The 25857-nt window shown below is 39.3% G+C and overlaps 1 protein-coding gene and 2 long non-coding RNA genes across 6 annotated transcripts in view; 2 read left to right on the top strand and 1 right to left on the bottom strand.

The window, feature by feature from the left end:
• The window catches only part of SLC12A6 (solute carrier family 12 member 6), a 91892-nt gene extending 73045 nt beyond the window's left edge, over positions 1 to 18847 (bottom strand). For 3 of the 4 annotated variants that reach the window (XM_020996693.2, XM_020996765.2, XM_020996836.2), the window contains exon 1: positions 18577 to 18847. In XM_020996693.2, the coding sequence (XP_020852352.1) occupies positions 18577 to 18847 (271 nt within the window). Of the gene's footprint in view, positions 1 to 409; positions 637 to 18576 lie in introns of those variants that run through there. The other variant, XM_020996924.2, reaches the window with a different exon arrangement.
• LOC110215755 (uncharacterized) lies at positions 778 to 3931 on the top strand. The gene is made up of 3 exons (XR_002326610.2): positions 778 to 850; positions 990 to 1032; positions 3848 to 3931. It is a non-coding gene; the product is annotated as an uncharacterized LOC110215755 (long non-coding RNA).
• LOC144456324 (uncharacterized) lies at positions 3939 to 18855 on the top strand. The gene is made up of 2 exons (XR_013485390.1): positions 3939 to 4027; positions 18694 to 18855. It is a non-coding gene; the product is annotated as an uncharacterized LOC144456324 (long non-coding RNA).
• The last annotated feature ends 7002 nt before the right edge of the window (positions 18856 to 25857 follow it).

Genomic DNA, 25857 nt, shown 5'->3' with positions numbered 1-25857 from the left:
GGTTAAAGTTGTTACTAGATAACGTCTATGGGCAACATTTCAACACTAAATGCAGCATCAACACACAAGCTGCTCTTTTCATTGTTTGTGTGTGCGAAAATCACACATGCTGGTGCTAACGACTGGTTCCAAATTCTGAAAGCTGGTGGGACACATCTCGTGAAGAAAAAACACAAAAAACAAAAAAACAAAACGAGAAAAAATCTGGAGAAGCAACAGATAAGGAATATGAAAAACGGGACAACAACCTCTATGTGCCCCTAATTCGGATCGACAGTAGAAGGGTCTTAGTTCCCAATGTCATTTTAGCTACATCTATACCCAAAGCAATGAGCAGCTTGGGAACTCTCCACCCTCGATCTCCAGCCCGAAAAGGGTGTGCTCCCCCACTCCCTCTTCGCTTGCTCACCTGGTTCACAGGGATCCTGAATCCGGGGTTTCGCCTCTACCAGGCTGGGCTCCTCTGGACTAACGAAAACTGCTCCCCCCTCCTCTGTGTCTTCTACTTTAGTCACTGTAAACTGGGGCATTCTTTGAACTCGGATTTTTCAGATGCTTTGGGTTTCCTGTTGTCCTTCTTCCAGGGCCACTTTTCTCTGCTAGCCCGGCTTTAAGGACTTCACACAATAACTGCTGGAGATTGGGACAGGGAATGGGGAAGTCCTCCCCGCTCATGTGACCTACAACCCCAGAGGGGCGGAGGGGAGATGAAAGGACACGCCTTCAGCCGTGTTCATCTGTCACTTAAAAGGATTAACCACTCCACCTCTTATTGTTATTAAGTAGAAGAACGGCAAAGACCACACCAGCTACTTTCCCTGGGCTACCTGAAAACAGGTGACCGGCCAAGGTTCGTGAAACAGTCAGTCCAACAGCTAATTTAATGTTTCCATTGTTTGGCTCACGAGGCCAATTTTTGCGCACAAAAACTTTCAGGATGGGAAAATGAAGAGGTAGTTTACTTCATGCCCTTTTTCTATTTTTCACAGAAGAACGTCTTGTACGTCGACCAGATAGGTTCTAATTTTTAAGGTAAGTCTATTAATATCTCTCAGGACGGAAATTTTAAGGAGGGCTTGTCAGAATCTTTCGTTTAGTCAGTATCATGATAACAACTCATATTAAGCCATTTCAAGGTTTACAAAGTACTTTCCTCAAAACAACCCTGTGAGATCGATTGTTAAGTACTATCATCCCTGTTTTGTAGATCAGAAAATTAAGCTTCGGAGGTAAAATAACTAGTCAGAGGTCACAAGCTAGGTAAACTGTCAGAGACAAAATCTGAACCCAAGTGTCCTGACACAGTCTAGTTCTCTCCACTACACCAAGATCATTCATTCATTCACTCAAAAAAATATTTGAGTTGCACAAAGTTATTGAGCTAGAATTTGAGGATGGGGGAGGGGATTAGGTTTTACAAAAAGTTAAGATATAGTCTCTACCCTCCATAAACTTAGATTTGATCAGTATATCCAGAATGAAAAATATTTCCTCAAAGTACAAGTACACAGATCAGTTTTGTATTGTCAAAGAGTTTAAATTTCTCAAGTTTTCATTTGGAAGGAAATTTCTCTCATTAAGAGGTACATAGCTTTCTTCAGCACCTAGTTAAAGAAATAATTGATGCCGATCTCTGACCTAAGTGTTCAGGGAAATTTCCAAGTTCATATCTTTAGTTTATGACAGCAGCTCTTTGCACCTTGACTGGTATGCTCAATAAATTAAGCTTAGAGTTCATGTCCATTTTGATGATGTAATTAGAAGGCATTCTTTGCATTTGGGAATATATTGTATCTGAAAAACCTGCAAGAAGAAGCCCTCCAGTTCCAAAAAGCCAATACTTTTCTCCCCCATATTGAATTAAAAAAGGAGCAACTTCTGGTTTTTACTTTAATTGCAAGTTTATGCTAGCCAGCAGTCAGAAAATGTAAAGGTTTTAAATTTTAGACTTTTAATGGGTATACTTAGTATACGAAAGAGAAGAGTTTATCATCAACTTGTAAGTCTATGTTACTAAACTGTTTTACCTTTGGACTAAACTTTAGAGTCTGGAACCAAATGCACTGTTGGTAATTTTCCTATTTATACCTTCTGTAACTGCCGTACTAAGATTAAGCCAAATGTTTTGATCAATTTATCACAATTGGCATAACAATTTATAGACAAAGGTTTGAGAGTGAGTTTTGAATACAATATTTCCAGTGTCTTATCCTTTAGACCAGCTAGCTATAAGGATATTAATGAGTTCAAGAGTTTTTAGAAAGAAAAACAAAAAGACATTAATGGTTTGTAGTGAGAGATTTATTGCAAGTGTAACCCTACTTCCATCTACGTAGGTGTAATCCATCTTTTTACTAAGCCCATTGAGGCATTTTACTTGGAAGTTTTGTGGAGGTGGGAATAGGTCTGTTAGCTGGGTAGTTTACCCAGTATTCCCCAAGTTTTAAGGTTTTGCCCAAGACCTTCAGGTTGAACAGATTTGTAGGAAAGGGGAGAAGGATGCCAGGAGCAACAAGTAGTTGCTGTGGAGTAGTGGTTCTGAAACCTTTTGGCCTCAGGACCCCTTTCCACTCTTAAAAATGATTGAAGACCCGAAACAACTTTTGTTTATGTGGGTTTTCTGTCAGTGTAACTGTTCTTGGAAATTAAAACCTCTTAGTCCCTAGAACACGTTGATGTTATGGACGACACCATCAATTGGGAGGAACATAGGTAGCATATGTAGTGAGATACTATAGCAAGTGTAAGTTGGGAAGATACGGTGATAAATTGTACAGCTGACTCCCATCTCAGCTGGCAGAACACAAGGTGCTGACTCTTCTCACTTAACTTTCTCTTCTCCAGGGCAGGGTTCTTAAATGACTAAATGCTTAAAACACACAGAATTACAAAGGCAACAAAATATATTGAAACAATTATCAAAATATCTTTAAAAAAAAAATAAATTCTTGGGGGCAGCTAGGTGGCACAGTGAATAGAGCACCCATCCTGGAGTCAGGAGGACCAGCCTCAGACACTTGACACTTACTAGCTGTGTGACCCTGGGCAAGTCACTTAACCCCATTGCCTAGCCCCCTCAAAAAAAAATTCGTGGACCCCAGGTTAAGAACTCCTGTTCCAGGGAGAAGACAATTCTCTTACCACCAGTACAGAACCCTTCAACTTTCTGTTTTCCCCTTGTCCAAAAGAAGTGAGACAAGCTGAAGCCGGCACTGGGAAAGGATTCTGATTTCTCAAATTGTTTTATTTTTACAGTTGCTATTATCTAAAATACACATATAAACCCTAAAGACCATTAATGCTGATTTGAGTTGATTACTGCGTGCACTTATTAGAAAAGGGATTTTCCCCTTCAAAGACAAGAGATATTTATTTGTTCAATAAAACTCACTTCGGGGCTGGAGCCATCTAGACACAGACACACAGATGGACATACAGACACACACACACATCACACACATGAACTTTGTTGTATTCTGTATGCAGAAGTACCTCAGACCAAATATGGAAGCCTAGACTCATTTCTGTTCCTTCTGTGAAAGAAATCACAAGCTCAGAAGAAATGGATTGTAGGGAGAAAAAGCCACTGAGTCTCCTTCACTGAGCAACTTAGCATTTAAAAAACCTACCTTTTTTCCAGTCTCTCTGCTGACCTGTGCTAAGAAAGGGAGAAGGTAAAGGCAGGCAGGAACACTCAGCTTCATGGACATATAGCACATACAAGTAGCTCACCTGTACTTCTGCCTTAAGCCAGCCATTAACAACTGGGGTAGGGGTGGGCAAAAGGAATTCTCCCTTCTGTTACCTGCCCTCAACAGACAATAACACTGTTTTTCTCTATCTCCAGAAATCTTGCCAGAAGAAAGATGGAAAACAAAAGGCAAAAAAGCAGCCTAATTCTTAAAGGCCAGAAGAAAAGGGTGGCTCGAAGTCCTCCCAATAGTCCAAATCATCTGATTCATTTATGGAATGGAAGGAAAAGGACAAAACACTGTTGCATTGTTCCATCTCGGGATGTCCTTTAAAGGTACCTTTTGTTTAAAGGGTGGTTCCAAATCAACCAATTCATTTTAGGGTAACTCAGTCACTGAAACAATGAGAAGTTCTCTTTTGCCAACCTGTATGTTCACACCCTCTATAGCGAGAGGTATAGACAATCAAAGAGTCTAAAGCTTACATCTAGGTAAGCTTACCAAATTGGTCCGGAAACTCCCTGTTCAACCCCACCCTGTCCTCACATTATAAGCCTCATCATAAAACACAGGATTAACTCCATCGAAACCCACAAACATTTTATAATTAGGCAATCTTGGAAGTAACTGAAATTACTTAAATGGCTGAAAATTGTTTGGCTATGCCAACCATACCACTCAGAACATTGGCTATAGGAAATTCTATGGATACCAGCACAAAGGCTAGTTTCCCATAGAGCTCACCAAGTTGTTCATATTTTAATACATCAAAATCTGTCATAGTAGATAACAAGTCACATTTATTTATGACACTTTATAGTTTATAATGGGTAGATTGATCACTGGGCCTGGAGTCAGGAAGACCTGAATTCAAATGTGACCTGTGATACTTATGAATTGTGTAACCACGGGCAAGTCACTTAACCCTGTTTGCCTCAGTTTCCTCATGTAAAATGAGCTGGAGTATCCAGTATCTTTGCCAAGAAAACCCCAAAAAGGGGTCACAGAAGAATTGGACATGACTGAAAAATGTACAGAGGTGGGGAACCTGGGGCCTCGAGGCCACATATGGCCCTCTAGGTCCTCCAGTGTGGCCCTTTGACTGAATTCAAACTTCACAAAACTTGGACTCAGTCAAAAGGCTACACTCAAGGACCTAGGAGGCCACAGGGTCCTCACCCCTGGAACAATAACAATTTATAAAGCAGTGTCCTCAAGTCCACAAGCATTGCGTCTACTAGGTACCAGGCACTGAGGATACAAAGAAAGGCAGTCCCTGTCCTCAAGTAGTTCACAGTCTTTCCTCTTTAGGAAACCTAAACCGGATTCAAATAAGAGGAAAAAAGATTCCTAGATAACCTATTCCTTGTTTTCCTTGGGCCTTAAACAAAAGGTACCTTTAAGAGATGCAACAGTCCAACAGTATTTTGTCCTTTTCCTTCCATTCCATAATTATAATAAACTAAATTTATTTTAATTATAGAGATTATCACTTTACCTTAGGCTAACATCAGAATTTTAGAATATTTTAAAGAGATGAAATTTCATTATATTCAATTGAATTAGCTAATAGAAGAATGGAGAGCTAAACCATAAATCTTAGGTATAAATGCTTTAACATATATATTTATAATTAGCCCATTCATTAACTTAAAACAACAACTGAAAGTACTCTTTGACAAGATTGTTGGTATTCAGCCTTAGAGCAGGCTATTTGTACATTTGATTTGTTTGCATTTAATTTGCTTAGCAAGCTCTTTTATCCACCAGAAACAAGGCTAAAAATGTAGGGTGAAATCAGACCTCCCAAGGCTTTGAATGCCAGGCTAAACAGTCAGAACTTGACTTGGCTAGCAATAAAGAGCTGGTAAAGAGTTTTAAACACAAGAGTAACATGAGCTAAGTCTGGTAGCAGTGTGTGTGTGTGTTTTTTTCCCCCACTATGATAACTGCTTCCACCTTTTTAGTTGTATGACAATGTCACAGAACAGGAAAACAAAGGTAGTGAGAGATTAGAGGTGGAATGATCTGATAGAATATCCCTGGCAGGGGGAAATGGAGGCTTTGTACTATAATGGTAGTAGAAAGAGAACAGAGGTGACAAATACATCAGAGACTGTGGAAACAATCTTGGTAGTTAACTGGAATATGAAAGGTAAGGAAGAGAGAAGAGTCAAAAATAATACCAAAGTTTTCAGTATCAGAGAGTATTAGTAAATGATAGGATAAATTGACAAAAATAATGAAAAGGAAGAGGAATAGGTTTGGAGACTTGAAAAGATGCTGTTGGCCTTAATCCAGAAATAGGACAAACTAAAATTACCACCCAGAACCATAGTGAATGTCAACAATCATAAATTGATATAATTTATATGGTATAAAATACACATGGTATAAAATAGAAAATATTTATTTCTAGTGAGATTTTCCTTACATAGACAAAATTCACAGGAAATCCTTTTGCAATTGTTCCTACACTGGTAATAGTAAAAACCCAGTGCTTCCCAAGTTTTCTATTAGGAATACAAGCTGAGAGCCTCTCCAATCCTCTAATAAAGAAAAGGAAGAGATCATGGTGGGATAGAAATGCTTGGCAGGGAGAAAGCCCCAAATTAAGTCAACAAGCATTTATTAAGTACCTACTGTGTGCCAGGCATTTGTGCTAAGTACTTGGGAATACAAAAGGGGGTGGGAGGAAGCAGTCTCCGCTCCCAAGGAGGTCACAATGGTAATAGGGAAGAAAACATGAAACAACTATATACAATCAATACATATAAAGGATAAATTTGAGATCATCTCAGAGGGAAGGTATTAAGATTAAAGAGAACTGGGAAAGGTTTCTTGCAGAAGGTGGGACTTTAGCTGAGACCTGAAGAAGCCAGGGAAGTCGAGTGGAAGAAATGAAGAGGGAGAGAGTTTTAGACATGGAGGACGGCCAGTGAAAATGCCTGGAGTCAGGAAATGGAATGTCCTGTATCAGAAGCAGCAAGGAGGTCAGCATCATTGAGTAAATGGAGGGGAGTAAGGTGTAAAAAGAATGGTAAGGTAGGAAGTGGCCAGGTTATCCAGAATTTTAAAAACCAGAGAACTTTCTATTTGATCCCAGAGGTGATAGGTGGTAAGCATTGAAGTGGCTTGAATAGGGATGTGACATGGTCAGAACTGTACTTTAGGAAGGACAGTTTGGTTTCTTTTTTTTTGTTTTTTTGTTTTTTGGTAGGTAATAATAGGCCCAGTGTCACACAGCTAGTAAGTGTCAAGTGTCTTGAGACTGGATTTGAACTTAGGTCCATCCTGACTCCAGGGCTGGTGTTCTAGCTACTGTACCACGTAGCCGCTCAAAGAACAATTTGATAGCGGAGTAAGATTGTTACTTTCTACTTCTTTCCAGTGCCATTCTGGTAAGCATTTCATTGTGTCATGGGTGTGACCCTGAGGTTCTCAAAGGTTATGCCAAGAGAACATAAGCTCTGGCAAGCTAGAAAGGCCTTGAGTAGAGGTCTACTTACAGATTGGTTCTCCAAGGACCAGAAAGCTGGCTACCAGATAATTATTTTTTAACAGCAACTCAGATTCATACACACTTTTTTCTGTGTGTAAATACACACACACACACACAAGTATATATATATACACCAAGGCATGAAGGATTTTCCATCTGCTGTTGTGTATATACTGTTAGGTATGTAATTGTTCATGAGAACCAGGGCAGTGCTATAAGACAATGAAGAGGCATGGTAGCTAAACACTGATAGTTGAGCTGAGCTAACAAGTCCTGGTTATTCAGATTTTTCTGTAAAAGTAGTATGATCCCTAAACTCGTCCCCTATTGACACTGAAGGGTAGCACAATACTAACATTGAGGCTAAAATTCCTTTCAAATGCTGCAAAACAATCAGCTTGTATACTGAAGCATGACATTTAAGACCCGTTTTCTAAAATATCTGCTGCACCAAAAACAAGAAGCTAGTAAATACAGCAAGTGGTTTATGGTAATAAGCTACTATTACGCAACATTGCCAAAACTAAGGACATATTTCTTAGAAAATAAAATGCAAAGTAAAGAGAATCCAACACTGGATTTCTTCCATTTGATTAACCTTAAACTATCCGTAGAAAACAAAAACATCATATAAAGTACCTCCTTATGGCTAGTGGATTTTGCATATAATGCATGAACACTAATTTTAGAATAAAAGTAGCTAAATGATACTTTAATGTTAACTCAATGCCCACAATGTAGTAGGCACTGTACAGATGACACGATGTACAACACAACACAGTAACTACAAAATGAAGTTGTCATCGTATTTAGGTAACTTAGTTTGAAGAGAGAGTGAAGTAAACTACTATTAAAAACCCAAACTTAATATTTGTTCTTGTCTTATTTCACCTCTTCGTGACCCAATTTGGGGTTTTCTTGGCAAAGCTACTAATTTGCTATTTCTTCTGCAGCTTATTTTACAGATGAGAAAACTAAGGCAAACAGGGTTAAGTGCCTTGCCCAGGGTCAAACAACTAGTGAGTGTCTGAGGCAAAATCTGAACTCAGGTCTTCCTGACTCCAGGCCTGGTGCTTTTATCCATTGTGCCACCTGCCACCCCTTCAAATAGCTCTTGAAAAAGCATCACAGCAACTGGTTGAAAAAGAAAAGGGAGAAGAATCAAGGATTTGTCTTTGATTCCTTTATTGCAAGAACTATTCAAATCAGTTCACAACATGAGAATGCTGATGTTGATAAATTAACTGACACATAGATCACTGGAACTGAAAAGTTTGATATCAAAGTCAGTAAGCTAGGAAAAATAGGAATAAGTAATGGCAGATTTGGCTTAGTTAGAAGCTTTATACTAATCTTCTTGGGATAACCAGTTTGTAAGTGGTGGGGTGGAATGTTTTCTCATAGATCAGTTTTGTTGTAAAGTAAGAAAGGATGAAATTACAGATTTGGACTAATTAATAAATGACAATAAAATAATAGAAAAATTCCTTTGCTACAAATATAGATCCTAAAATACCCATGAGAACTCAGAAAAAATAAGCTCAACATTAGTAAAAACATAATTCTTGCTTCAACCACCAAGACATAACATTAATCCATAAAAATTTAAGAACAATGTTTTCAATAGCTGCTGTCATACTGAGTATACATACTCAACAAACCAGATGGATCAAAATGTTTCAAAATACCGAGACCTACTGGAAGAAATTAAAGCCACATGGGAATAGGACAAGGTAGATGTCATCCCTGGCATCCTGTGTGCTATTGCAGTTCTGAAGATGCTTTCAGTGAATCTGAAGATGGATGAACTTATATCTTAATACCGTTATTCACTCTAAAAAACAAAACAAACAAAACAACTAGGGTCTTTTCCCTATTCACCAATACAATTACTGAAGAACATTAAATGTAAGAAAAAATTTTAGGATAGTGAATTGTCCTTGGACAAAAAGATGAGAATATGAGATAGCTAATAATAAGAATGACAACTGACATTTACATAGCATTTCAGGGTTTATAAAACTCTTTTTAATAAATTATCTCATTTGATCCTCACAACATCAACTGAGGTAGGTACTGGCATTATCTCCCTTTAACAGATAAAGAAACTGAAACTCAGTTCCAGGTCATAGATACAGAGTGGACTCAGGAGGGGGATCTGCACATAGTGGGAAGCATTTCAGAGTTAAGAAGCAGTTGCAGCCCTAGACTGTTTACTGAGCAAGGAGCAAGTATAAAATCAAGCAGCAGCTGTGTGGCTCTGACCTCTAGGAGCAGAGAGTGATTTCAGTTCAGCTTCTAGCCCATTCTGAAGCCTGCAGTGGAATGACCATGGCAGGAATCCTAGACCAAAGAAGATTCTTTAACTCTAAACCTGCAGAGCTTTCTAGCTGGATGATAGGAGCTGAGTCCAACAGCAGTTTGCTGTAACTTCAAACCCAATCAGTGCAGGCTGGCAGGTCTGTTGCTCATATCCATACCCAGGTTCAGGAAATTGTAGAGTGCAGACCAAGAGGGCAGTGATCAGACTTTGTCTTGAATCAGGCCACTTTGGGAACCCTGAAAACTTGCATTTCCCTAGCCTAAGCTTTTGCAGAGCTCCTGGAATAACACAATCAATAATCAAAACCTCTAGAAAGTAGCAATAGGAATCTAGAAGGCAAAAGGTCAGCTCAGACATTCCTAGAAGTATACAGACTTAAGACCTAATATAAAGTCCAAAGTCAAGAAGTAGGCTAGAAGAATGAGTAAACAAAAAAAGGATTTCACCCTAAAAAGCTATTATGGTGACAGGGTCTCTTAAAACAGAAACCCAGAAAAAGATAACTCCAAAATATGTACAGGCAGAGCCTCAAAGAAAAATACAGTTTGGGCACAAGTTAAATTCAAATTCCTAAGATAAATGAAGAGTTTAAAAAAGAGTTCAAAATATTTTATAAATGAGAATGCTAGAACTAAAAAAAAATGGAAAAAAGTTGAAGATAGGGAAGAAAGAATAGGAAAGGGAATTAAATACTTGTCATGATATAAAACCTTAGTCAAGAGACTCCCTGAAAATTAGAATGGAACAAACAGAAGATAATGATACCATAAAACAACAAGAAATATTAAAATAAAGTCAAAAGACTAAGAGAAGAAAATATAATATATTTATAGTAGAAACAACTGAACTGGAAAATAGATTGAGGAGAAAAAAATTTAAGAATCAATAGACTATCTGAAAGTCATGCCCCCCAAAAGAACCTAGACATTGCATTTCAAGAATCATAAAAGAAAACTGCCCAGATCTTTTAGAACCAGAGGGCAAAGTAGAAATAGAATCAATTGGTCACCTCAAGTAGGAAACTCTAAAATGAAAACTTTTTAAGTACCAAGGAACCAGTCAGAATAACAAAAAATTTAGCAGTCACCACAATAAAGGAGTAGAGATCTGGGAATACAATATTCCAGAAGGCAAAGAAATTGATTTACAACCAAAAATAACTTACCCAGAGAAACTGAGTATAATTCTATAGGTGGGAAAATGAGTCTTTAATGAAACAGAAGACTCTACATATTCATGATGTAAGGAGCAGAGCTGCATAGAAACTTTAAAAAGCAAACACAGGAGTCAAGAGAAACATAAAAAAGTAATCAAGAGCAAACAATGAAAAAGGATGAAGCAAAGATAAACTGTTCACACTCTAATAAGGGAATATGTATTCCTTCAACACCCTGTGTCATCCTAAAGGGTCATAGGAATCTTAATTAGAGAATGTGGGAATGGTTCTGTTATGTTTTGATGATCTTAAAAGAAGAATGGATAAGGAGAGGAAAAGGAATATATTAGGAGGAGAAAGGAAGTGGAAGGTTATGGAAGTTATCTCACATAATCAGAGTATAAAAGTAGAAGTCAATACAATGAGGAAAGAGTAGGGGAAATAGGTGACACTCTAATCTGAAGTGGACAAAGGAGGAAAGATACACACACAATTGGGTACAGAAATACATTTTGCTCAAAACGGAAACAGGAGATAAAAAGGAAAAAGGGAGGGAGGGGGACTGGAATGAGAGAGAGGGCAGAGTAAAGGAAAGGTTAGTCCTAACCAAAACAAACAAAGGATGTACAAAAATATTAGCAGCAACTCTTTTTTGTGGTAGCAAAGAAATTAAAATGGAGAGGGTGCCTATCAGTTGGGGAATGGTTGAACAAGTTATAGTTTATGAGTGTGATAGGATATTATTGTGCTGAAAGAAATGATGGAGGCAACGGTTTTAGAGAAACCTGAGAAGACTTACATAAACTGATGCAAAGTGAAATGAGCAGAACTAAGAGGAAAATTTACACTATAAGAATACTGGCGGCAGCTAGGTGGCACAGCGGATAGAGCACTGGCCCTGAATTCAGGAGGATCCGAGTTCAAATCCGGCCTCAGACACATAACACTTACTAGCTGTGTGACCCTGGGCAAGTCACTTAACCCCACTGCCTAGCCAAAAAAAAAAAATACTAAAAAGACAAGCAACTTTGATAAACTCAGGAAGTCTATTCAATGTAAGAACCAACCATAATTCCAGAGAATTCATGATGAAACACACTACCCATCTTATGATAAAGAGGTAATGTACTCAGAGTGAATATTGAGAGGTTTTTGTGTGTGTATATATTTTTTGGTTTTTTGGCCTGACCAGTATGAGAATTTGTTTGTTTTTACTCCAGATGTTTATAACAGGGGTTTTGTTTTTTCTTTCTTTCTTAATGGAGTAAAGAAGTAGGTGGAAGAGAGAGAAGGCAGATTATCATTGTTAAAAAAAAATCTAATTTAAGAAAGGCATAGAAACAGGAGGTAGAATGTCATGTGTAAGGAATGGCAAGTAGTATAGTTTGGCTGGTTTGCAAAATGTCTAGAGGGGAGGGTGCAATAAGTCTGTAAAGGTAGGTTGGACCAGATGATGAAGAGATTTAAACAGAGGACTTTGTATCTGGGTAGGTTGGTGGTACAGTGAATAGAGCACCAGTCTGAAATCAGGAAGACTTGAGTTCAAATATGGCCTCAGACACTTACTAGTTGTGTGATCTTGGGCAAATCACTTAACCTCTGTTTGCCTCAGTTTCATCTGTAAAATGGGGATAATAATAATACTATTTCCCAGAATTATTGTGATGATCAAATGAGTAATATTTATAAAAAGTTGTTAGCACAGTGCCTGGCACATAGTTAACACTATATAGATATTAATCATTAAAATTATTATTAAATTGATCCAAGAAACTATCAGCCATTGAAGCTTCCTTCGCTTTACTTCCATCACTTTAGCAGCTATGTGGAGCATGGATTAGAGGAAAGGCTGAAAGCAGGGAGACCAATTCCTAGGCTATCAAAATAGCCCAGGTAAAAGGTGATAAAAGCCAGAACTATGGTGATTAGCATGTGAACAATGAAAAGGGAATTGATATGAGTGATTTTAAGGAGATAGAAGTGCTAATATTTGGCACTGGTTAAACACAGAGGGTAAGGGAGAGTCCTTGTGACTAGAAGAATAGTGCTAGCCCTCCATGGAAACAGGAAAGTTAGAAAGACAGGAAGGTTTTGGGAAACATATATGCCTATATTTCTATTATTTGTCTACTTTGGCCATATTGAGTATGAGGTGCTTATGGGTCCAGTTGAAAACTGCCAATAGGCAACTGGTAATGTGTGATTGGAGCTCAAATAAGAGACCAGGAATGGATATATAGATCTGCAAAATGATCATAATTGAATAGAAGCTGATAGGGAGGGAAGAGGGAGAGAGGAGGGAGAGAGGGAGAAGGAGAAGAGGGGGGAAGAGAAAGAGAGATAGAGATGGAGAGGTAGACACAGAGAGAGAGAGAACAAAAAGGGAAGATAGGCCAGTACAGAGAGCCCTGGGGACTCCCAAAATTAGGGGATGGCACATGGATGATAATCAAGAAATGAAAATTGAGAAGTAGTACCTAGACAAATGGAGGAGAATGAAGAGAGAATAATATGAAAACCCAGAGAGGAGAGTGTATCCAGGAGAAGGGAGTAGTGGACACTGTCATATGCTACAGGGAGGTCAAGAAGGATGAAAACTCAGAAAATAAAAGATTGGCTATAGTTATTAAGAGATCACTATTAACTTTGAGAGTAGTTTTAGTTAAGTGATGAGGTCAGAAGCCATACTGCAAGGGGTTGAGAAATAAGCGAAAGATGTCTTCTCTTCTTACTTTACTGAGAAAACAAAGGAGATCCAAGGTGAATTTTCTTCCCTACTCATACCTCAAAACCCCTTACATCTCCACCTATCCTTTGGTCCTTTCTGAAGAAGAGGTGGGCCTTCTCTTACAGCTGAGTCCTGAGTCCTGAATTCCAATCTCCTCCCATCTCCTCCAGGAGTTTGCCTCATTGGTTATCCCCCGTCCTGATCATCTTCAATCTCTATCCCTACTAACACAAATGTGAAAAAATCCTCAATTGACTCTGATATCCCTTCAAGCTATCACTCCATATCTCTCCTTCCTTTTATTCCTAAACTCCTAGAAAGAATGGTCCACACATTAGACTGTCTCTCCTCCCTCAGTTTCTGACAGAACTCTCTTCCTATCCTTCTACCTATCTGGCTACTCCTTCTCAGGCCTTTTTGCTGCCTCATAATCCATCTCCTTTTCTCCCTTTAGTGTTTCCCAGGGTTTGTCGTGGACTCTATCTTTATGATCTTGTCTTCTGTCTCTACTATCTCCTTCTTGGAGATCTCATTAGTTCCCACAGGTTCAAAGATCATCTCTATGCAGATAACTCAAAAAATCTCTAAAATTCAGTCCTTGTCTCTTTACACTTATGCATAATCAACTCAATTCTGGATATTTCCTCCTGGTTACCCCTTAGGTGCCTTAAGCTTAGCATGTGTAAAACAAAATTATCTTCTGCCCTAAATCTGCCTTTCCTCCAGATATTCTTGGTTCTGTTAGGAGTGCCACCATCCTCCAAGTCATCTAGGTTCATAATCCTTGAATCAGCTCAATTATTTCCTTTCCCTCATATCTAATCACTTACCATGTCTTGTCAATTATACCTCATCAACATCTCTTGTATTGCTTCCCTTTGTCACAGCCACCACTATAGTTTAGGTTCTCATGATATCTTGACTGTACTACTTTAATAGGTTCTAATTGGTTCCCTTGCTTTCATTTTGTGTCCTCTCCAATTCATATACAATATAGCTGCAATACCTCCCAAAAAAGTCTTCTTAAGAGTATAGGTTTGACCGTATCACTCTTCTGCTCAAAATACTTCAGTTGGTTGCCAAGTGCCTATGGGATAAAATACACACTCCTTAGCTTGACATTTAAAGTCTTTCATAATCTGGCTTCATTCATTCTGTCTCATTAGCTATATTTTACACTAGGCCGTTCCACAAATGATATATTCAGCAAAACTATACTAAGTAACCATTCCTGGACCTTGTTACTCTATTTCTTGCTTCTGGGCACACACACCAGCCATCCCCCTGCCTAGAATGCCCTCAATCCCTACCTATCAGAATATTTGTCCTGCTTGATCTCCCCAGTTCTTAACGTTTTCTTCAACCTCAAATGTCCTTGTATTTTCTTATCTGCATATATGATGCATTCCCAACTTGAGGACAGGGACTATTTCCTTTTGGTCCTCAGTACCTTGCATATAACATACACTTAATAAATGTTTATTCAACTGAATTAAAATACAAGCATAATAGAATACAAGTGCCTGTAGTTAAAACATAAATATACTGAAACATCTACTCAGAAGGATAACAGCAAGATAAAAAATTTAGATACAGGGATGAACACTAAAATTTTTACCTGCAACTCAAAAATAAGTACATAAGGCAAATATGAGTAAATTGCTCTTCCCAGCAACTGTAATTGTAGATAGGGAAGTTCTATCACAGGATAAATTTTTTGGTAAAGTGTGAAATTTATGGGAATGGGATAGAATCCTACCAATGACAGAGCAATGGAAGAATCAAGGAAGTAAAAAGGGTAAGAAAAATCCACAGAATTAAAAAAAAATAAATTTTAGTTGATATGGAGGGAGTTAAGAGGTTATTGGGTTAATAAAGAAAACAGCAGCTTACATTTATAGTGCTTTAAAGTTTACCAAGAACATTGTAAAGATAAAAAATTTTGAAAGGCTTAAGAATTCTGATCAATTTAGTAACCAACCCATGGTTCGAGAGAACTGATTATGAAGCATGCCGTCTCCTACCCACCTTCTGACAGAGAAATTGATAGGTTCCAGGTGCAGAATGAGATTTTTTTTTGAACACAGCCATGGAAGAATTTGTTTTTCTTGTCTATTCATATCTATTAACAAAGGTTTTCTTTCTTTCTTTTTTGTGGGGGGGGGGTAGGTCTGAGTGAGAGAAAATAGAACTTTATTAATTGAAAAAACAGTAAAAAAAAAAGTTTACCATGTAGTACATATGATCTCATTTGATCCTCAAAACTAATGCCTAAGGTAGTTAACCCAAGTGTAATTGTCCCTATTTATAGCTGAGGAAAGTAAAATTTAGGTGTGCTAAGAGCCTTGATTGATGTCGAATACATCTGGTAGATGATAGAAATATAGCTGTGATTCAATGGTCTGGCACCAAAGTCCTTTCAAAATATGGTATCCCTATTTTCCTTGCCTTTTCTTATATTGTTCCCCCACACATATTCTAAGCTCTAACCAAACTAGACTACTTGCTATGCCTTATATTTTTATGTCTCCTTGACTTTGTTCACACATTACCTGAGTCTGAGATTATCTTACTTCTGTACTGCTCTCTTTGATTAAAGCCCAACTCAAACACTACATCTGAACACTCCAGTTATTAATGACCTTTCCTTCCTGAAGGACCTCAGATAGTTCTTCATCTATACCTTTTTATGCATTTATCTCATATTGTAGTTTTGGTTTTAATATGTGATTTTACAGATTATTCCCTTTACTAATACAAACTTGCAAATGTCATTCAACTTATTATTTTAGAGAATTGGTTGAGACACTGATTAGTTAAATGACTTGTCCCAATTCACAAAGCCACTATACGTCAGAATTGGGACTTGACACCAATTGTTTCTTATCCTAAAGACAGCTATCTCCTACACACCATGTAGTCTATCATGTATTACTTTGTATTGTTGACACTGTAGATGTCATATTCCCCTACCAGACTATAAGCTCCATGAGGAAAGTAACATGGTTTATGAAAACTTTGTATTTCCCCTATGCACCAAACACCGTGCTCTGCATACACCGGGCAATTAATAAATGTTTAGTGACTTTTATACCAAGTTTTATCTAGCTACAGACCCAAGGATAGTGTTAGATCTTTTACTTTGTTTACTCTACTACCACCTTGAAGAATACACATAGGACATTCAAGTAAGTAGGAAAATCTGTACTGGGTCACTGTCACAATAAAGATGAATGAAGAAAAAAATTGTTGGAGAAAATAAAAAGCTAGTGTTCAGGAAAAAGGAGAAAATAAAAATCTAATCATTAGATTTTTCAAACATTTCAAAGACATAGAGCAGGGTAATTTCTCTTATATCTGAGTAGACTGGGATGACTGACATTACAATGAAATATTGTCAAAGAGAGTTATGCTATAAATTCCATACTGACAATGGAGTGTGATTTGGGTGTCACTTATCCATTTTTCTAATTTTGCATTCATAATATGAAACCAATCACATGTACAAAGAACATTCAAGGCTGGGATAACAACAGTACTGAAAAAGATCTAGTTCTGCAAGAATGACAAACTACTGAAAAAATATCTAGTTAAGGTGACAGTTATACTTTATAATGCTACTGATAAAAATATGGAATGTAAATTCAACACTCAGCTACATAGTAAATAAGGCATTTTACTTCAGTTACAAGATACATTCAAACTTTATTGACCACCATTAATTTGTAAGCCCACAAAAGTTCCCTTATTTAGGTTTACAAACCTAAATACAGTATGATGGATAAAGACAAAGAAACAACACAAAATACATTTTAAAAAGCTAATAATGTGAACTCCATTAGGTAGCTGATTTCAAACCCTTTATTACAGTGTCTAAATCTTACATTTTATTGTTCAAAATTATCAAGCCCTAACTGTAACATCCCCATAGAAGCTGAATTAATCAAGGATAAGCAAATTCTGTAACTGACATAAATCAACCTTCTCTTGTTCAGAGAAGAGGAAAAAAAACCCAAGAGAATTAAGAACTAAAATCATTCCCCTATCTTTTCTTCAGAGTAACATTTCTGAACACAAAAAATGACAAAAACAGACCCTCTTTCAGAAGTTTACACAATTCAACTGGGTGGCTGGTGCCTATGATTCAAATTACAGTAAAGATTTTAGAAATAAGAACTATTTAAAAAAAAAACCCAGCACAACAGCTATCTTTAAGTAATTTAAAGAAACTTCACCAGAAAGTTCCAATCTAGTTAATTTACAACAAACAATGGAAACCCAGGCAGCATAGCACAGTGATTCTCAAACTTTTCTAGTCCATAACTTTCTTTTTTTAGCACTATTGTAATCTCATGTCATTTTCACTTCCTTCTTCACTCCTTTCCTCTATAACAAATAAGAAAAAGCAAGGCAGTATGACCCATAATACTATGTTAGGAAGAAGAAAGACCTGTCAAGTCCAAGCTATATATGGCCTGTGCACTACTATGAGAGGGAGGAAAGTCAATAAGGTTCATCTGGTATTTAAAGAGAAAAAGATTGTTTGGAAATAAGTTTCTACAATCCCTTCAGAATTCTCTGCTTTGAGAAACAACTGGTCTAGAATTGGGCAATAACCACTATCATCTGTAACCCTACATGACCTTGTGCAAGCACTTTGCATTTCAGCCTTTCTGGAAAATAAGAACTACTTAGAAAGGATACTGGAAAATAAATGATATTATACTATATAACATTCTGAACCCTCTGGAGGAAAGGCATCTTATAAATCCAAAATATGATCACTGCTTAACGGTCCTAAGGCCAAGTACAACCTCTGGATTTCACAACCAAGCATTCTTTAGGATAATAAAGAAAAATTAGCTAATAGCTATCTTCTCTTAAGCAGAAAACAGAAATATCATTTCAGTTACTCTTGAGAAAAATAAGGAACTCAAAATAGTTTGCTACCTGAACAAGAGCATTTTATTTAGTTAGATACTTGTGCCCACAAGGCCAATAGCCTCAAAGCTCCATATTTCCTTCACAATGAAGGCTTTCTATGGTTCTGTTAAAAAAAAAAAGTATCAATCTCACCTAAATACCACTTAATGGAAAATTTCTTCGCAGTTGGTTAACATCCTGGTTGAACAGGGTAGCTACAAATGTATTCTTCTCAGTTGTTCTTTCACTTACCTTCTGTAACATCTCGGGGATTGGAGGTCCGGTCACTGGCTGGATCCACAGCTATAGTTGCCAATGAGGTGGTTGCCCCTGACATTTCACTCATCGGCTCGCTACGGCTGGTTTCAGGCACACTTTCCCGGGAGCTAAACCGAACACGGGAACTGGAACGAGAGCTGAGGTCCGGGCTGGTGTCTGACAAACCTGGAATGTCATCGATCTTTGTTGGTGTCACCATAAACCGAACTGAAGCCATCTTGGTGGTGGTTTCTGGAGGATGCATTTTTTTTTTTTAAAGAACAAGAAAACAGCAAAACAAAACAAAACAAAAAAATCCTTCCTCCTATGCAGATTACTTTTAATCCTGACCTTAGTAATAATAAACTCAATCCTTGAATCAAACACAAATCAACCAAAATAAGAATATTCTTAATCAGAAAACTGTCCCAGAGCACTAGCCAAATACACAAATCACTAGGAAAAAAAAACAACGCCAATTGTGTGGAACTTGGTTCCTTCAGAATGAGTAGATATCTAGAGAGCTCCCTTGGCCCTATGATGAAGGCTCACAGCCATAGTCTCTGGTTAGGTAAGTGACACTACCCTTCTCCCCCCTCGCTCTCCCCCAGGTTCTGGCTGAGGTAGTCGTTTATCAGATGAGTATCCCAGGGTTCTAGTTGCGGAAGAAAAGTGCAGGACCACCGTTATCTGGTGAACATAGCATGGATCTGGTTACCAAAAGGTGTGCACCCAGCCACCTGTTGTGTATCAGGTGAATACCCCACAGGTCTGGCAGGGAGGAGGCGTGTGCACCGACACCCGACGTTTTTGAGGCAGATAATCCACTTGGGTCTGGTGAAAAAGGTGCGCATGCATAACGGGAAAAATATCCCACACCACTTTGATGGAGGAGATGAAGTAGATGGACGGGAGAGGCTGAGGAGGAGGAAGAGCAGGAATGGATGAGGAAGACGGGGCCAAGGAGCAAAGAGGGTTCCAGAGGTGCCCAGCTGCAGGGGGGCGTGCGGGGACAGCCTGCCCGTTGTTCTCCACAGCGAGGTCACACTGGGGTCTGGTAGAGAAAAGCTAGCGGACAGACCCAGCCCAGGCTGCGGCTCAAGGATGTGGAGGTAGATCGTCCCCAGTCATCAGTCGAGCCCGCCGACTGGTCACTCACTGGGTTTCTCCCGCTGGTGATAGGACAGGGCCCCTTCCTCTCCCAGGAGACTTCCTCCCCCTACCAGGGCCCTGGCACAGCTCAGCCCCTTGCCAGCCTTCCTCCGGCAGACACGGTCGCTGCGTGTCCTTTCGGGTCTCGGGCAGAGGAGGAGATGACAACGCAGGTTGTCCCCCGGTTCCAAGAGAGGCAAGGATGCAGGAAAGGACGATGAGGAGGAGGAGGAGGGGAGGAGGAAGAGGAACAAGAGGAGGATCTTTCTATCAGGTGCTGAGATCACAGGAGCCCAGCTGATGCGGGATGCGCGCGCAGCGGTTGTTTACTAGCGGGGTAACTGTTTCAGCCGCAGCAAATTAGGGCCAAGGAGGCGGGGCTTGGTGCGTCTGACGCGCCGGGGGAGGCGGGGGGAACTAAGTGGGGAGAGGGGCGCGCGCAGCCTTCCAGCGGAGCCCCGCCCTCCCTGTCGCCATCCGCCATCCGCCATCCGCCAACCTGCTCCCCCACGCTCGGTTGGGCTCGATCCGCCGCAGGCTGACCCCCCCACCCCCTGCTCTCGCATGTTCGAGGCTAACGGGCTGGAACAGAGCGTGCGGCCGGGCAGCGGTAAACGTTCAGAAGAGCGGAAAGTCTCGCGCGTCCCGCCCCTAGCCCCCCGGCCTGCGGCTGGTGCACTTCCGCCCCGCCACCCGTCACTGAAGCTTGGGAGCTCCGGGCAGTTCTCGGCGCGCCCACTAGCGAGCGGACTGCTGGACCCTGCCCCCGAGCCCCCGTGGTGGGCGGGTGTGGGCATAGCTGGTGCTTGAGAGAAGTGGGGATGGTGGAGCCCCGGAGAGGAATTGTGGACTTGGGCGGGGGACTTCAGGGGAAATAAGGGTCGGGGTGAGTGGCAGGAGCGAAGTCGCTGTAGACCTTGGAGGACAGACTGGAAAGAGCCTTGCACGGGGAGGCTTAGGAACCTTAGACAAGTCATCCGGCCTCTCTGGACCTCAGTTTCCCTTCCTGTAAAATGAAATGGTTGGACTAATGGCTTTTAAGGTTCCTTCCGGGTTTGACACTGGTGGAAAAAGTCCTAGTTCTGGGGTCAGAGGATTTGGGTTCAAATCCTGCCTGTGACACCTCTGTGACTTTGGGCAATTCACAACCCACTGGGCTTCAGTTTTCCTGAACCGTAAAATGAGGGAGCCGGACTACATGGTATTTAAGGTCTCTTTTTGCTCTAGATCTGTGCTTCTTCCCTACTAACAACAGTGTGGCAGACCACCACTGGATTCTCTGGAAAGATCAATAGTGATTTCTGCTTTCAATGATTGGTTTCTGTAGGGCAAGATCATAGGATTTAGAGCTGAAAGAGGAGAAACCCTTTGATATTACTTAGTCCAGCATGTTAGGAAACAGTTCAGGAGAAATGAAGTGATATGTTCAAGGTCACACAGTTGGTAAAATAGATTCAATGCCTTTTCCATCACACTATTACACATATATAATCCCATATATGAGTAACTTATAGGATTTGAGAGTTGGAACAGACCTTAGAATTTCATTTAATCCTAGAGGTGTGGTGAAAAGATCACTGATTTTGTTGTCAGGGTTTCTATCCTAGTGCTGCCACTGTGCTGCCAACTGTGACTTCCCACAGGCTTCAGTTTCCTCGGATGTAAAAGTGCTGGACTAGATTTCTAAGGCTCTTCAAGATTTATGAATAGCATTTTAGATAAGGAGACTGAGAGAGGTTAAATGATTTGCCTAAGGTCAGAACTAATAAATAGCAGAGCACTGATTGAAATCTTTAGTCTTCTGACTCCAAATCCTGGACGTCTTCCCATATCACTGGAAAATTGTTGAAAGCATTATTTTCTATGCCTTCCTAATAACTTTTGATCTTTGTTAATAGGCATCTAGTGTAGCATTTGTAGAAGTAGAGTGAAAAAAAGTAAAATACGAACTTGAAAATTGCTTGAGAGGTACAGGATTCAGAAACACATAGTTGAAAACTCCTAATTTTTAATATTATACTATTTGATGTCCCCTCCAAATATTGTTAGAGAGTTAACCCTAAAGCATAGGACCCTCAAGGTAAGTATTGGAAATACATGGCTTGCATTATATTAATTAATTTTTGTTGTTGTTTATGTGTTATAACCTTACTGCCCGAATTAGATATTAAGTTCTGTTGGGAGTAAGGAATGTATTTTCAGTAGTAGAATAAATAATTTTAAGAGCTGGAAGAGACACTGGAGATAATCTGATAACTTCCAGCTCTGGGCTCTTTCCATAATGCCACTTAAATACTTGTCTTAAGGTATGTGACTTTTCATGGTGTTCAATAAATGTAGATGGACATAAATAGACTCATTTGGGTGTTATTTGCTTATTAGAATGTTAAATGTTCTCAGGTACTAATATATGTCTGCTTTTGCACTTTTCAGGCCAGTCTTGAGTCCTTCCTCACATTTGGTTTAGGCAGAATTGCACTAAGCAAACAGCCTTGGGAATAAATTAATGTATATATCCAGATTTAGCAATACTTTAGGTTGCAATTAAAGTTTAAGCCAGGGAAACTCTGCTCTTATTTCCAAATGACCCACAAAACCTCAGAGTCCAGCTCTTTAATATTTAAGCAGTCAGGTAGGAAAGAGAGATTATTGTAATTTAGAGAATGAAATTCCCATTTAATGTTGAAGCAAATCATCTTTCATATAGCTTTCAATTCTCCATTCTGTCCCACAGCACTATCTTCTGGCCTGCTTCCAAGCTGCACACAGCTCTGACCCATTTTAGACTTCCAATCACAAAATTATAGGGGCTTGGAAGCCCTTGCTTTCCCAAAAGGTTAATATGCCCCTTCAGCTAGGGTTGCTATTAAGCCAGCTGCCAGAGATAAGGTGTCTAGACTGCTTTTTCCTAATTAAGAGCTTTATTTGAACATATCACTAACTTCTTTCTGATAATACCTTACATTTGTATAGCACTTGACAGGGTACAAAGTGCCTTCACATATATGATTATGTGCCCAGTAGGCTACAAGATAAATAGGGCAAGCCTTGTCATTCCCATTTTACAAAAGAATGAACAGACTCAGAAATTGTTACCTCCTCAAGGTCAAGCTGGTGAGTGAGAGAGGCAAGTTGCTGACCCAGTCCAGTTCTCATTCTTTGATCAATTCAACAAACATTTTTAAGGCCTGTTGTGTACAAGGCCTTGTTTTGACTAAGGGATCTTTTTTGGGGGGTGGTGATAGCAAGCAGTCTGAACCAGTGATTTCATCACTGTGAGGAATTGAAATGTCCTGTACCAAAACATTAGCAACTGACTATGATTTACAGGCTTAGAAAGTCGACTGGGGCATTCTCAGGTTAAGATGTTGAAGGGTCAGAGTGTGTTAGGCAGTACTTGAAGTCTTCCTGACTCTGTAAGACCAGTTCTATTACTATGCTATAATGCCTCTCGGTGGGACTACATAGATGAAAAATGACATTGTCCCTGCTCTCAAAATTTCATACTTTATTGGATTTAATTGCAGCTGGGTGGTGAAGTGGATAGAGTGCTGGGCCCGAGCCTTATTTCACCATCCCTTTAACTTAAAGTTGGAAGGAAGCTGCAAGATTATTTTAACACCTACAACCACATGCATGGATTCCAGTAGAAATGTCAGCTCCTTAAGGGTAGGGAATATTTCTCATGTTTGTCTCTGTAGCTCAGTGTCTAGTGTTTTCTTTTGGAAAAGGCCCACCTAAGCTGTTTTGCCTGAATGTGTGTTCTCCAGGAAAGGAACTACTTCTACCACTTGGTAGAAAGGATAAAGCCTAATTCCTCCAGACTTAGGATCATAGATTTTTAAGAGCTGGAAGGGACTTTAGAGGCCATGGAGTCCAACCTTTTAATTTTACAGTTGAGCAAACCAGGCCTGAGAGATATTAAATGACTTGCTTGGGGTCACATAGCCAGTGTCAGTCAGGTCATCCTGACTTTTGAGCATCCTACCACCACAGCCTGTCTTTGCTTTTTTTTTTCCCCTCCTCTTTTTGTATCCTTAGTGCTTAGCACAGTACCTGGCACATGCTTAATACATGTTTATTAATTGATTTCCTGAGCAGTTTAGAGGTTGGGCCTTTCAGTTGGTATGTGGCCAGAGATACCATTCAAGACCTGATAAACATCACTTCACTACATTTAACCTAATTTTGTTGTCCTGGTATCTTTGTGTCTTAATGTTTCTTTTTTTTGAAGGTTACCAACAAATTCTAAGTACCTCCTTCCTTATGCCCACTAATACTATCAACACTTGTTCTCTTCACTTATTAGCCACCTACTATTCCCTATAGGAACCTATCTCATCAGCATTCTGCCTGTTATGATTTTCTCTTTTTCTAGTTCCCACTTAAGAGATATCATAATTCAATTCATAAATCTTGTCTTAGTTGTTTTTCAGTGTTTCAGTCACGTCCAACTCCTTGCGACCCCACTAACCATAGTACTCCAATACTATCCATAGGGTTTTCTTGGCAAAAATACAGGAGTAGTTTGCCATTCCTTCCTCCAGTGGATTAAGACAGAGATTAGGTGACTTGCCCAGGGCTCACACAGCTAGAAAGTATCTCAAGATGGATTTGAATTCAAATCTTCCTGATTCCAGGCCCAGCACCATATCCACTAAGCCACCTAGCTGCCTCCTGTTGTTTAATAGGCATTGGTTATTACTCAAATACTTTCAGGGTTGGGTACTTTTTGAGGAAGTGGCAAAGGGTGGCAGGAGAAAAAACCATTATCTTGAACCACAGGTAATCTAAAATCAGGAAATCTAGATAAATAAAGATGAATAGTCAAAAAAGTGTGTCTTCATATTTTCTGTAGAGGGATGACTAAACAGAAAAGCAACAGGGTTATCCTTTTGTTTATAAACCGTAAGACATAAATGCTAAGACATCTGGGGTGATTCTTTCTGCAAACCTAGGTTAACTTGTTAATTACTCATTGTCTTCCTCAACCATCTAAGGCCTTGACAAGGATGTGGATTGTCTTGAGGTCTAGAAACAGTGAGAGTTTAATAAAGACTCTAGACATCATTCCTCAATCAGAAAAGCAGACCAAGAATTAGGGTTTTTTTTTTAAGTCTTATTCTATTGTTCCTGAAGATTTCCTTGTACTCCTTTTGCTTAAGTTTTCTTTAGGCAACACCTCTCAAAAGACATTTACTTTGAGGAAAAGAAGGGTGGTTCCTGTACATGCAATGGGAGAGAAAGAAATAAGGTCAAGAATTAAGGAATCAAGAGTCACCTATGGTCTCTCCTGCTTTGGATTCTACTACATAGCCCTGAGGCAAATCTTTTGGTTATTTTCTGTCATGACAAGGATGATCAGAATATTAAAACTTAATTTTTTAATCTTTGTGCTTGCTCAATCCTCAACCTGAAAACGTTTGTCAGAATGCATGAATTTTCTCTTAAATTGATCTGAACTTCAGAGGGTTCTTTGGTTAATACCAGTCTGTTCAGAAATTGGGAGAAACTGTGAAACTCCAGAGAATAGCTCACACATATCTGGAGCCTTAGGGTTTACAAAACATTTTCCTCAGAACAAAGGTAACCTCCAGGTAAAGATAACACACTTTGGTCACTCAATCCATTCAGAAGACATCCCTCATGAGCACTGTTGTATTATACTGAATATCAGCATCACTATGGAAGGGCAAGAAAGCAAGGGTATCAACAGGATCTAAGAATTTAGAGCTAAAAGAAACTAGATCATCTAGTCCAATTTGATTTTTATGGAAGAAAATGAGGAATTTTGAATTCCAATGCAGACTTCCTAGCATTTCAAAATAATAAAAATGGAGATATTAAATTACTTTTTGATCAGGAAAAGGAATAAGCATTTCTACAGCACCTACTACATGCCAGGTACTGTTAAGTACCTTTTTACAAATATATTATCATCTGATCCTCAGATCCTTCAAAGTAGGTGCTGTTATTATCCCTATTTTATTTTTTTTAACTCATTTATTTTTACTTTTCAACATTCACTTCCACAAGATTTTGAGTTCCAAATTTTCTCCCTATCTCGGCCCTCCCCCCACCCCAAGATAGCATGCATTCTGAGTACCCCTTCTAAACTGCCCT

This window comes from Phascolarctos cinereus, unplaced genomic scaffold (assembly GCF_003287225.1).
Source record: "Phascolarctos cinereus isolate Bilbo 61053 unplaced genomic scaffold, phaCin_HiC Scaffold_3;HRSCAF=262, whole genome shotgun sequence".
Lineage (NCBI taxonomy): Eukaryota > Metazoa > Chordata > Mammalia > Diprotodontia > Phascolarctidae > Phascolarctos > Phascolarctos cinereus.
Note: the sequence above shows the minus strand (reverse complement) of the source record. Positions and strands in the feature narration are given on the sequence as shown.